This window comes from Barbatula barbatula (assembly GCF_947034865.1).
Source record: "Barbatula barbatula genome assembly, chromosome: 9".
In the NCBI taxonomy this organism is placed as follows: domain Eukaryota; kingdom Metazoa; phylum Chordata; class Actinopteri; order Cypriniformes; family Nemacheilidae; genus Barbatula; species Barbatula barbatula.
Window position 1 is genome coordinate 9962034 of NC_136772.1, and position 13810 is coordinate 9975843.

Here is a 13810-nt window from a genome sequence, read left to right on the forward strand (position 1 = left end):
TGAGAATGGATGTCTGAACAAAAAACTGAAAGGCATTACAATAAAAGAATTGGGGGGAGAATTTTTATATGCTTAGATAAACTCTGTCATGTTGGTATAGTAAAAACCTAAGACAGTGATGTTTTTAGAAGACAAATTATTCTGACAGAGATGTAAAGGCCCTCCTCTGCTAGTCTATTTTTAGCCATCAACAACAAGCATCAGTTCTCAGCACTGACAAAGCAGATTTATGGTCTGGACCCGTGAAAGTGGTAGTGAGCAGATGCATTGCCCCTAGATACCATTTTATAAAATGTGCAATTTAGTGTAGTACTTGCTATGTTCTGATGCTATAATATACTGTATGCTATAGTCGTGCTAAGGTAACAATAAATTACGTTTAATCTATTTCAAACATACTGTAAAGAACAGAGCATCACTATTTTATCATCATGCTCCAGGTACATAAAGTGACATCATCAAAGAGGTGATCATATATCACCATGTGGAAAACTAAACATCATTGATCCTTTTTATTTAGCGCAGAAAAAGTAGACACCGAAAGAAAAAAAGAAAAGAAAAACACAGCCACAAATCCATTCATATACCACCAATAATTTTCAAAACTTTAGGCAGAGTGGAAGTACATCCATGTGCAGCTAAACAACATATGCTAACATACCAAATAAACTGCAGGCAATAAAAACTAAAAGAGCGAGACTACTGCAAACTAAAATATCTAGGTTTTTTTTGTATCTTAGTGATTAAACGTTTAATACTCACTGTGTTATCAAATTCATCCGATGACTTCATATCATGATGCTAGTTAGCACACCGCTACATCCTCTCCCAATGACATTTGTGTCACCCAGTTGTGTTTTATTTACAACCAAAATACTGGTATAGCACACATTTGCTTAACAACGAGGAGTAGATGTGCATTATATTAGAATATAAGAGCACGATTAGAGAGATTGCTCTATTATTTGAGTGTAAAAATGACTCACCCGATTCTGTTTACCATCTGTCAATTTCAGATCCGTCACCGTGTGAAACCATTTCCGGATATAAATGGTTCCGGCTTCCGTAACGCATTTGGCAAAGTAGCACGATGTTCGAAGTACCTCAACCTATCATTTTATTACAATGTATGTATTTTTATAATTGCTTTAGTTTTCAGTTTCTTTATGCAGCTGTATCTACAGGGCACTAAATCAGGGTTGTTGTTGTTGTGAGGGACATGCGCTAAAGTTCGGATGATTCATTTCCTTTTCTAGCGTTTATTGTGTGTAATCTTTGGTGCTATAGTCTTTAACAAAAGCAATATCCCCGGTGTCAATGCCTAGAAACACATACAAAAATCACGTATCTTATTCTTCTATGCAATTCCCAACTGTTCCGGCTTAATTTGTTGTGTGATTTTCTATCATAACATTTCTAAATTTCTTTCTGTGATTTGACGAATACTGTACTGAAAAAATTGACTCTGTTCCTCATCTACAACATTATAGGCTTTTTAACATAATGTCTTCAAGTCTCCATTAGTAAACATATAGCATTGATACATACTAAATAAAATATGATAGGAGTAGGTCAGTGTGTGTAAAATCTGCATTATAACCCCCCCCCCCCCCCCCTCTCTCTCTCTCTCTCTCTCTCTCTCTCTCTCTCTCTCTCCTGCTCTCAAACACAAATAAACAAACTGTATTTTGGTAAAGACATTGACTTCAATTGTTTCTTTGATTGTTAGAAAATAATGTATTTCCCTACCCCTAATCCTAACACACATACATTGTAACCTTACATTTAAATCAGTATGAGTTGACTTGGCCAGTTGACAAGTGTTTGTTTGTCTTTTTAACCAATTACGACCACCTATAAAGTCATCATTATTACACACTGTAGCCTATTTGTGAGGATATTTGCCCTTGTCCAGCCAAACTTGTCCACACATACAAAAAGCAACATCCCCCGACAGTACATATACAGTAATTAGCAACCCGCTTAGAACTGGACTGAAATGGCATACAAATTCTCCCAAAAGAAGTCTAAATGCATAAAAGAACCATGCATACTTAATGTGTAAATTGTGGCCGACATTAAGACTTCGTTCCATAATGAAGCTAAGAGGTTCGGCGTTGTAGCTGGCCCTGTATCTATTGTTCACTACAGAAAAAGAAACATTAAAGTCTTTTTCAGGCCACAGACAGAAACACAGTAATTATCGTGGGTTCTCGGCTAAACCTGCGACCTCCCCTCCAGTTCTCCTCCGCTCCTCCGCTCCCCCTCTCTACCCTTTCTGAGAGCTCATTGTCTTGGCTTGTCCAAAGAAAGGGTACGATAATGAAGGAGGAGGGGACGTGGGCTAATGGGCTTAAATAAGTTCCCCTCTTCGATATTGTTGTGGGATAATAGCAGTGCGAGCCCCAGCTGTAAACTTGTGGGCACCATATTGTGCATGACCTACATAGACCCTCAACTGAACCCATGCTGAATGCTTATCTGCTCCAGAAACTCAGCGTTTCTCTCCCCCTCATTTTTGTCTGAGTCAATTAAGAGAGTCAGCAATTGGACAGGACGCTGTGACATGTAGAGGGAGGAGAAATTGTGAGGGCTTCCTTAAAAATCACTGTTAAAATGGGAAAGTGCTAACTTGGACAAAATGATGGCACCTATAAAATGTTTATATTTAGCCTAAAACGTTTGCAATCTTTTAGAATGTATTTTTGAAGTCAAGCTATTTATTTACAGGAGTAGGTTTTCAAACAAAATAGTCAGTAGATTGTCATTACTAGGAGTGCGATCAAATATTCCAACAATTATTGTTGACCCTCAAATGTGTGAATTACTTTGCCCTCAAATTTTTAAACAGATTCTCTAAAAATACCAAAACAATAAATGTAGTATAGTGTTTGTTTCAAGAATAAATCAACTGATTTTCAGTCTGTTACATATCTGCTTTGAATCGGCTCTTTATGACAAATAAAAGATGCATAATGTCATAAACAACTTTAATTGTATAGAAATGAACTCCATCGTTCCTATCATGCCAGCACAAACTCCACTGCATAGAATTGATCATCTCTATAAAAAACATAACTGTTTTTTTATTTCTTTGAAATGTATCCTCATGTCAGTCTCTCATCTCTCTCTTGCTCATATCTTGACCTACTCATCTCTCCTTTTTCGTGTTTGTGTTTTCTCCCTCTATTTGGGTTTTGTGCTCCTGCGCTGATGACTAAATTATGATTGGCCATAAGGATAGCAGGGCTTTCATCTGTCCAGCGTTGTTCCACGCTTTCCTCTCCAGCACAAAGGGGCCCTCTACCTCTGCTTGGCCTGCTTTTGAAGAGTAGAGTGGCTGTGCGTCCCCATGGAAACCACTGCATTTGCTACATAGATAAGGCATGTCTCAAAAAGACAGACAGAAACAATATCAAGTCTTTGTTTGTGTATTTATGTTCGATGTTAGTGTATATCTGAAGTTTCAATAGATTCATGCATGCTGGTTTGATTATGATGAAAATATTTACTATTGAACTTATGGATAGGTAGTCTGTTTATAAGTGGATGGGTACTTATATTTATTAGTTATGCAAATATCCATCAGCATACACTTTCTGTACTTTTTTAATTCATTAGACAACTTTGCTTTCACAAGTCAAGTGGATAGGTGCTATACTTTCATTTAGAATAATCTGAGCAGGTTTGCATCTCGGTAGCCCTCGTGGTGGTCCACTGAACTCTTGGCTTGTGCACGATTGACGTCATAACATCAGAATCACCATTGTGCCTCCATTTCATATTCATAACGTTTTACTTCTTGTGAAATAATGGTAATCTTTATACTAACAAAGCCGTGAATATGTCTGTATTCACACATGGAGAATCCAATTATCACGGTACAATGGTGGCCGTCTGAGAGATGATCTCCCTCTCCTTTTCTCTCTACATCTCATGCCAAATGTCCTTCCTTCCACATTTCACTTTTACCGGAGAAACCATTGTGACAGATATCTAATAATGTCAAGGGCACTTGCCATAGAATTTGGAGGTGTAGCAATATGGCTATGTTCAGAGTACAGTGGACTGTTTTCTTTCTTTTCAGAGTGTGATGGACAGCAAGTGGAAAACACATCATGTGCAGTAGGCAAGTGAAATATATTAAACTCATTTTGTGAGTTGTTTACTTTGCTCTAAAAACAGCAAAAAGGACAAAAATCCTAAATAAAAAAAGCAACAATTCACAATTACCTATTAGTTACAAAAAAGGAAAATCTCTGTCTGCCATCCTCTCTGTAGATGCACACCAGGCTGATCTCAATGTCATGGTGCTGCCATCTGGTGAAGAAAGTGTGCTAGGTGAAATTCTGAGCATAATTTCTAACTTATTTCAGTGATGACATTCTTCTAAATGGATAGTACAACATTACATTTGTATTTATTAAGTAAATACATTCAGTGATTTAACTATATAAGAGATTTGGGCTTGGTGCACTGTAGGAACAGTCTTAAATTCGTTTTTAATTCTATCCTCCAAACTAAATGTGTATTAGTAATATATAATTGGTAAAGCTTATATGTAATAAAAACAGTGTGAATATTAACTTTATAAAATGTATTTCCCTCAAATTGTTTAACTGTGTTTAACAAATATGTATTTTTTTTATACAATTCACTCATTTATATACCTTGTCTATATACAGAGTTTTATACAGAGGGGCAACATGACCTATTAAATGTTAGCTTGTGTTAAACTGATGTTTACAAATCAGTTTGACTGTCATTGCTTTGTGGATTTCACAAAGCAATTGTAAAGCGGAGCCCCCTATCATGCAACACTTTAATATTAACACCTTCTTTACTTGCCAAAAAAACATTAATAAACACAGATCAGAATATTGCCATGTTAATCTCTTAAAAACAAATTTATTATTAAGGTCATAATAACACAAACCTGATCACATGAGCACACAGACCACACTGAAAAGAGGCATAGAATATTATCTATGCTGCATACACGCAAATTCATTTGCAAACCGGTGACAGACAGTGGCATTGAGTATTTGACCATAATAGTGAAAAGGAATGTCTACTGATTGTAACTACAGGCATTACAGTTAAATCAGGTATTCACTGCCATGTTGGTATTTACACTGTTAATACCTAATCTCACTCCTCCTAATACAGGCATCTTTCTGAAGACAAGACAATTACACACTGAGACTGATAAGGCAACAGGTATTCAAAGTGGACCATAACCACAAACACATTACGCACGGCAGAGGGTATAATGCAAAATAAAAGTTGCAATGTTAAAATGATACACGTCCTTCATGAATGCAAATGCATATCAGCAGTTTGTTTCTAAAAGTGTAATGAAAGGTAGCTCCGTCCATTTTAAAAGGCCCTTTCATGTTTCCCAGCTGAAAGTGCACTGCTCCCCTACTGGTTGTAGTGGTACGGTCCATAACTTCTGTCTTTGGTCACAGTTAGACAGTAGATGGGACTAACAGAGTTGGTGGCTTGCCGTGGGTGGACGGTTGCGAGTCAGTGTGTGCGCCTGTCGCGTCAAGAACACCCGGCAGCTTTACAGTTTGGGTTGGCTCGACAACTTGATCTTCAGATTCTCAGCAAGTTTGTCCAGAAACTCAAAAGTGTTGAGGTAATCCGAGCGTGCGACGCTGTGGAGAAAAAAGGTGTTTTTACACACTGAGGGATGAAAACATAACAATGAAACAAACAGGCTACTGAAAATAAAATAAAAAAATCACGTTTTGGAGACATTGACCCAATGTTAAGCAGATCATGGACATACCCGGACATGCCCTTAATGCAGATGGCCAGATCCTTAGTCATAAAACCGGCTTCGATGGTTTCGACACAAACGGCCTCCAATGCCTCTGCAAATACTCGCAGCTCGGCATTCTTATCCAGCTCCGCCCGGTGCAGCAGTCCTCTTGTCCATGCAAAGATGGATGCTGATAGAAAAGAACGATGTGTATGAAGCCAACATAACATTTCATGACATTAATCATCATAAGCGAATACGATGTTCTTGCTGTGCATGTGTAACAACAAAACAGCAGGTTTGTTTTTCTCACCGATGGGGTTGGTGGAGGTCTCCTTGCCCTGCTGGTGCATACGATAGTGCCGTGTGACAGTCCCGTGGGCTGCCTCAGCTTCTACCGTACGCCCGTCCGGACACAAAAGCACGCTGGTCATCATTCCTAATGACCCATAACCTATAGACAGAGACCGGAAGGGTTCGATTTCAGAATTCGTTAACTTCCACAAAAAACACTACACAAATCATTTTTCATAAATTATTGCACATTTGTTTTACTCACCCTGAGCAACAGAGTCTGACTGCACATCTCCATCATAGTTCTTGCAAGCCCAGATAAAGCCTCCCTCAGACTTCATGGCTTGAGCCACCATGTCATCAATTAACCGATGTTCATACCAGATGCCTTTGGCCTCATACTGAGCTTTGTAGTCTCTGCCACAAACAAACACACACACAGTTTTAAACCCACTTACATTCCCCATTTAAACAGTTTTTTCCTCATAGCCATATTTAGACTGCGCTGTCAGCATGTAAATGCAATGTATTTGTTCTTGACTAAAAACTCTATAATGTTATGAGATCTTTAGAAATTGCCTTGTAGAAGTTATTACTAGGCAGTCATTGGTTTAAGACATGACTCACTTTTCATAGATCTCCTGAAAGATGTCTTTGAAGCGCCCGTCGTATTTCTTTAGAATTGTGTTTTTCGTGCTGAGATACATGGGCCAGCCTTTGGTCAGCCCCATCTGGAGAGAGCTGTGAGCGAAGTCGCGGATGGAATTATCGGTGTTGTACATCCCCAGGGCAACTCCACCAGTACCTAAAGCCAAATAAAATACAGTGCCATGTCTGTTGTTTCAATCGATTATATAAAAAAGCTAATTATATTCTGATTCGTTTAATGTAAAAGTCCAAAAGGTCCAATCAAAAAATATAATAATGAAAGTGAATGGTGCCATTTTGTGTTTCACATATGATTCTAAGAAAAATGATGGTGAGTATTTGAGCAATTTAATTTTTAACTATCCATTTCAAAGCCAAAAGATTATCTACTAACATGTTTAAATGTTAATCTTGTGTCAAAAATCAAATCAAAAGTTGAGAAATATTAAAAATAAAAAAATAGCATCCCAACATAGACCCATAAAGCTTTAAAGCAAACACTGATTAAAGGAAATAAACTAACTTTGGACAATGTCCATCGACCCGAGTAGCCTCATACTGGGCTCATACTGGCATTGCAAATGCATTCAATGCCCAGACAGGTGAAAGTCTGCTGCTATGACATCATCAGAGGATGACTTTAGAACACTTTCGATTTATGAAAGTTTGCTCATGGGGACTGTGCCACAAATTTGTGCAAAACATTACAAAGGTTATTTCACAGTTTTGCTATGCAGGCGACCTTCAAAGTTGTGGACGACAAAGTTGACTGGCTCTCCTCCGTTCTTGGGTGTGTATTTCATCTCTACTTTTCCAGGACCGGGCACAACAAAATCTGTGGCCTTGTACTGTAGCAGGGAGATGGAGACAAGTTATCAGAAGAGAATTATGATACCGTGTCATTACTGAAAAAGCAATAAGCCTAACACATTAAATTTCGCTGCAGTTACTGTAAGTAGAAATGATTAAAAAACAGCAGTATTATGATAAAATAGAAACATACAAAATACATACAGCAAGAATATATTTTAATGTGAGAAATCATACTTGGTCTCCATGCGCGTGCCTGCCGATGATAATAGGCTTGATCCAGCCTGGAACCAAGCGGGGAATGTTTTTGCAGATAATAGCTTCTCTGAACACTGTTCCACCAAGGATGTTCCGGATTGTCCCGTTGGGAGAGCGCCACATCTCCTTAAGCTTGAACTCCTCCACGCGCATCTCGTCAGGAGTTATGGTGGCACACTTGATGCCGACGTTGTACTGTCTAACAGCCTCTGCAGCCTCTACTGTCACCTTGTCATCAGTGGCATCACGGTTCTCCATTCCCAGATCATAGCTGCCACACACAGAGGAATACAGAAACTTACTTTAAGGGTTTTGTGATCTAGTTCAAAATGTGCTTGACATATTTATAAAGATTTCTGTGTGTACACGGGCCTATTGTTAGAGACAGCTTCTGCAAACAGAAAGTTCATCTCATCATCTTAAATGTCGTATTGATAACTGCACACTAGCATAACACTGTAACAAATCTATGCATCTCTTAGCACTCGGTCAGACTCATGAGCATCTCATCGCGGCATACTCAGAATGGGGTCAATGGGAAACCAGTGCCATGGTAATGTATGCCTCATTCCTTTCTGTATTAAAACAGACAGACCATGGTTGAAATCTTCAAAACAACTGAATAAAGCTAATCCCACAAGAACAGAGAGAAAAACTGTTTAATACAATAATGCAATAGGTGCTGATACAAAGTTACTCGTTTCACCAAAAGCTAGACCACTACCTGTTGAGAGAAGAGGGTTAGTGTACATTCTTTTTTATTTCATTTGTCTGTCAAGTATTCACAGAAGAGATGGGTTTTAAGTAGTTTTTTGAAGGTTGTGAGAGATGTGGTTGACCCGACCGAGTTAGGAAGAATGTTCCACCAGGAAGGAGTTGTGAAGGAGAATGAGCGGGAAAGCAATTTACTGCCCTTATGAGAAAGCAATACGCAGGGTTCTTGATGGGGTGTAGGAGGGTGTGAAAGTAGGCCGGTCCTGTAGGCAAGCATTAGCGGCCTTTACCAGTAGCCAGTGGAGAGAGATGAAAAGCGGTGTCACATGAGCACTTTTGACGTTAATATTGAGCTACCATAGTGTAGTCGATTTAAAGCCTCGTGTTAACTTCCATTCATTGTATTCAGGCTTCAAAAGAAACACATATTGTGTTCATGTGTAAAGATTAACTTGATAAACAAAACGTGTAAACATCATCAACCTTTGATATTCACAGACTTTATCTTTTTGCGAACTTCCAAAAGTTTATAGGAAAAAAAACATAGGCTTGCGGTTGAGGATTCCAGTATGGCATTATCTCTGCAGTACTCTACTTTCTGGCTATTGTGTTAACAATACGGTGACCTTTGACCCATTTCTCCTTCTACTCCCTAAAATATAATAGGCTTTGGAAAAATGAATCCAGTGCGAACCCAGTACCAGTATACACTGCTTTAATTTAGGTATGAGTGTTCTTGCTGGCAGGCGATGCTGTAAATGTGAACAGTTCAATGAACTGCTCTAGACACTTTTGATCTGTTCAAGGGATTCTGTCATCATTTCCTCCCCACAAGTTGTTCCAAACCTATATAAATGTCTTTGTTCTGATGAACACAAAGAAAGACATTTAAAAATATTTTAGCAACTGACATTTCTGTGATATTACTGACTACCATAGTAGGAAAAATATTTCTGTTGAACACAAAATAAGAAATTTCGAAGAATCTAGGAAAGCAGTGCTTTGGCACCTTTGACTAACACGAAAATTGAAATGGCAGTCGATGTTCTCCCAGAAATGTCAGTTGCTAAAATTTTTCCAAAATATATATCTTTGTGTTCAACAGAAAAAAGAAATGTATACAGGTTTGGAACGACTTGGGGGGTGGAAGTAATTTATGACACAATTTCTATTTTTGGGTGGAGAATCTCTTTCATAGGACTACAACTTTTGATTGGCAGTTCTTAAAATTGACATTAGAAACCTACCAAAGACAAAGTCTTTCAAAAAGTAACAAATTTATTTTTCCAGAAACATGAGACAAAGAACAGTACTAAAGAAATCTAACAGATATAATAGTGCACCTATGCACCTTGGATCTTGACCCCTAACTAAAGCGCAGAAACCTTGAACATGAGAATAGTTTACGTATTCTTTACTCTCTAGCTTTGACCAGTAAAATAACTCCATTGGACATTGCTTGGATAAAATGTATACCATTGATTCCATTACGAATGACTGCAGCATGGCTAGTCAAGGCCAGTGTTGCAACTCCACTAGCAATCCCCGGAAAGGCAGAATGAATTCATGGAATGTAAAGAGGATTGGCTGAATGTTACGCTACTCTCAAAAGCTTAAATTGAACATGCACTGTAAATGTTACGTTTCATCTCTAAAAGTTTGGAGAGCCTGCGACAAATAGTAAGCATATTGTAAATAAAAGCATGACAGGTAAAAAGACACAAATCATTTAATGACTCTACATGCAGAGCGTCAGAGGTCTCAAAAACAAATTCAAAGTTCTGAGGGAAGTGACATAAAGCACAGACGTTAGAGAATCCCATTTGATGACACCTTGTTCACTAACATACTTCTTCCCGAGTAACCTAGAAAAATGTTCTTAATACCCACAAGGTCTCAAGACAGAAAGCATTCAGACAGCAGTCTGATTCAAACAATATGCTTTTGTTCCTAAAATGTACACATTCATAAATACTGTATCCACATACTGCACCTACATTAATAATGTTGTGCTAATAGCAGTAGGTGAAGGATCACAGTACTGTACAGTATTTTAACTGTGAGCAGAAGAAGTTTAACCAGAGGACATTATTTATGATTTATCAGCTATGTCGGCCTAAATGTTATTATCCGCCGATAACATTAAAAATGTAATTTATCATGCTTCCCTAAAATTTGTTATTACTTAGTCATTGTAATTGGCTTAACGACAGCATTAAGGTAGAAAGGGTTACCATGGTAAAACAATGTAAGGGACTACCAACTGGCACTAGAGTGTCACAAGGGAAATCAAATAAAATGAGACAAACGTTCACCTGCTCTGAGTGTCTCTAATCTCACCTGTGCAGGTCGAGCTCCAGGTAAGGGAAGATGAGTTTCTCCTTGATTAGTTCCCATATAACTCTGGTCATTTCATCTCCTTGCATCTCGACCACAGAGCCAGCTTTGATCTTCTCAGACATCTTGGAGCCTGCAAGATTGATGATGGTTAGATGTATATTAACAGCAGTGGTAGTAGCCCCTGCTGAATGAATAGACTCCATTGAAAAAAGATAGTTGCACAACCAGTGAGTCAGCATTTTACCCAGTAAACTTGTTATAACGCACGGCATTTCAACGTGCGTCGTCCCTTTTGGGGCCAGGAATGAAAGAAACGATATGTGCATGACCTATAACATATAGTGCCGAAATTTGCTATGCATCATCGAGGGTTCAGTTTATGTCTTGTTTAACGATTTACTTTAAAGAAAATAGGTTGTCAGCGCCTGTCAACCATTGTGTAACATGTACAGGCCTTTCACTCACAAGCTATTTCACGTCAATGTTACGCGGCGCTTATAGATTTGTCGTACGTCTCGTTGTAGTTCCACAAACCTCGACGTTACGTAACAAAACATTTAGGACAAAGTTCAAATGTTTCGCGTGTAATTACACCTATCATTCATAACGCGATAAGAAGTTTTACTAACGATGCTTTACAATGGGATGTGGATTATTTTACATATTTGAACGTATTATCAATTCACGTAAAGAAATGAAACAACTTACAAATCTTACGCTTCATAAGTATAACTATTGCGTTTTGATCGCCTTTATTTTCGGTTTTTACAATATAATTACTTTACACTATGTGTCTTTTCTATGTATAGTATGCATAACCGGTAACGTCAGCGCTTCGCTGAAGATAAACGACAGCAAATGAATCGGCGGCTATTTTGAACAATTTTAGACTTAAAATTCAATGCACATCGCCTACCTTTTCTCTTGAGTTTATATCGGAGTAAATTGAAAGGTCTTATCGACGGTCGATGTGTCAGACTTGAGAAGGCTTTTGAGCTGGACTTGACAGGCGTCGTTTCCTATCAGCTGAGAGGACGGCCCGATCAGACGATCTCCCACCAATCCAAGAAAACACGGAAGTAAACTCGAACCACTAGCCCCGCCTTCATTATCCACCCCATCAGGCGATCCACCCGTCAGGCACTTGTTTTTCTCAAGAGGACGCTTGGGCCAGTGTTGCCAACTATTTTTCAGGGGAAGTTGCTAAAGGCAGATCGCTTTGTTGCTAAAAGTTGCTAAATGACGTTGTGACGTCATTGCGCTATGACGTCATTGCGTAATCGCAACACAAAACTACGCCATTATAAGTAATACGTAGATATTATTGTTTATATTATATATACATACATACATACATACATACACACACACATAGCATTTGTAAAAGTAATACAAACAACACTTATTCATGATAAGATTTTTTTCATTTTAAATACAACATTGACATTGAACAGTTAAACACTTTTGAACAATTACAGTTTGTGTAGGCTATTTTCTAATTTACCATTGAAACTACACGTTAACTGAACAATTAAAGCACTGTGGTAGTTGATATACCCTAAAACAACTTTTTTAATTGAATGATCTGTAAGACTTGGGCTTTATTAATGCTGTTCATTTATTCAAGTAATTTTTTTGACATTTGGGTATAAAGTGTTTTAATTCTACAATATATGCTGTAAAAAGGTAAAAACGTCTGAGTGCTGCCCTTTTCTGGTTGAACGGTGGCTACTGCAGTTGAATTTTCCTATTGGAAGTTGTGATGCCCTTACCAGCTCACCACGCCCTTGCCATTTCATGTGTTTTTTGGATTAGAGTCACTTTCCAAAAGTTGCTAAAAGTTGCCAAATAAATAAAAACAAATGCTAAATTTGTTGCTAGGTGCTTTATGAAAAAAAAGTTGCTAGGGTAGTCTGAAAAATTGCTAAATCTAGCAACAAAATTGCTAAATTGGCAACACTGCGCTTGGCGGCCCAGAAAAAGAAATCCTCCTTTGAGGGATCTGAGGATGTTTGACCTTACTCCGGAAATGTTAGAAGTATGTGTTTATGCGAAAACGGCCTATGGTCCAGACCGAACAAGCGCAGAGAAAAGTAAAAGTTAACACGCGCGGTGTTCCCTGAAGCACGTCTCCATTTACAGTAGGTGCCGTCAAAATGTACGTGCACGAAAACACGCAGTTTTAAGTATGCAACAGTATATCGTGTCACACTCCCACTTGCGCCTTGATATCATATTACAAAATAAGCGCGTACCACACGCCCCATACAAAACGAATGAATTGCAACGTCAAACGCCATCAAATTCAAGCCATCAACAACACTTGAAATAAACAGTTCATGCAGGTAAGAAATGTACAAAATGTAAAGAGCCACCCAACCTCCAAAACGCAATCTGTTTCCAGTGTAAGCCATAACCACCTGATGTTGATGTGCTATTTTTACAGAACGCACGGAAAAGCTTGGGGTCGTAGTATTTTAAAGGCTGTTTTCGGTCCTGCGTGTTTCAAAAGGGACCGGTAGATGTCGCAATTTATTTACTTACCAGGCACGGGGTCAGCGTTGTGACCAATGTCCTCGATTCCCTGTGTAGGGTGTATTGCACTGGCATACCCGAAATCTGCATTTTACTTCGTAAACGATTAATAGCAATGTATGAAATGCATACATGAACGTACCGTTGCTTATTTCATCACAATGGCATTATTTATTCAATGCACTGTGAGGTGGAACGCAATTAGAGGCCAAAAGTAAATGTAACAGTAAAACTGGATGAGGTTAAGCGAGGTTCACAGCACTTCTTGTCTACTAACGACTTTTCCTTTTGTAATAAAAACATGTTAGTCATCTGGAACATGATTTCACTTACTAAAGTGACACCAAAGCTTCAGATTTAGACGATTTGGAGCCACTCACACCATACGTATAACAGCACCATCAATAAATAAAAGAATGCACAAATTTAGGTGTTAAGATG

At 38.4% G+C, this 13810-nt stretch overlaps 2 protein-coding genes across 10 annotated transcripts in view; both read right to left on the bottom strand.

The window, feature by feature from the left end:
* The window catches only part of plekhm3 (pleckstrin homology domain containing, family M, member 3), a 34068-nt gene extending 33034 nt beyond the window's left edge, over window positions 1–1034 (bottom strand). For 4 of the 7 annotated variants that reach the window (XM_079464203.1, XM_079464206.1, XM_079464209.1 and 1 more), the window contains exon 1: window positions 987–1034. The gene's annotated coding sequence lies outside the window, so the exon portion shown is untranslated. Of the gene's footprint in view, window positions 1–762; window positions 896–986 lie in introns of all 7 variants that reach the window. The other 3 variants (XM_079464204.1, XM_079464208.1, XM_079464205.1) reach the window with 3 other exon arrangements.
* A 3362-nt stretch (window positions 1035–4396) lies between these two features.
* On the bottom strand, window positions 4397–13348 carry idh1 (isocitrate dehydrogenase (NADP(+)) 1). 3 transcript variants are annotated; one of them, XM_079463562.1, is made up of 11 exons: window positions 13215–13341; window positions 12795–12895; window positions 11751–11998; window positions 10835–10964; window positions 7760–8051; window positions 7455–7560; window positions 6692–6869; window positions 6330–6481; window positions 6084–6224; window positions 5798–5960; window positions 4397–5663 (listed from the first exon to the last, which is right to left on the bottom strand). In XM_079463562.1, the coding sequence occupies exons 4-11, from the start codon at window positions 10954–10956 to the stop codon at window positions 5570–5572; spliced, it is 1248 nt and encodes a 415-aa protein (XP_079319688.1). In that variant the 5' UTR covers window positions 10957–10964; window positions 11751–11998; window positions 12795–12895; window positions 13215–13341; the 3' UTR covers window positions 4397–5569. The 3 variants fall into 3 exon arrangements, with proteins under 3 accessions (XP_079319688.1, XP_079319687.1, XP_079319686.1); XM_079463561.1 differs by having other exon boundaries at window positions 12795–13347; XM_079463560.1 differs by lacking the exons at window positions 11751–11998; window positions 12795–12895 and having other exon boundaries at window positions 13215–13348.
* Window positions 13349–13810: the final 462 nt, after the last annotated feature.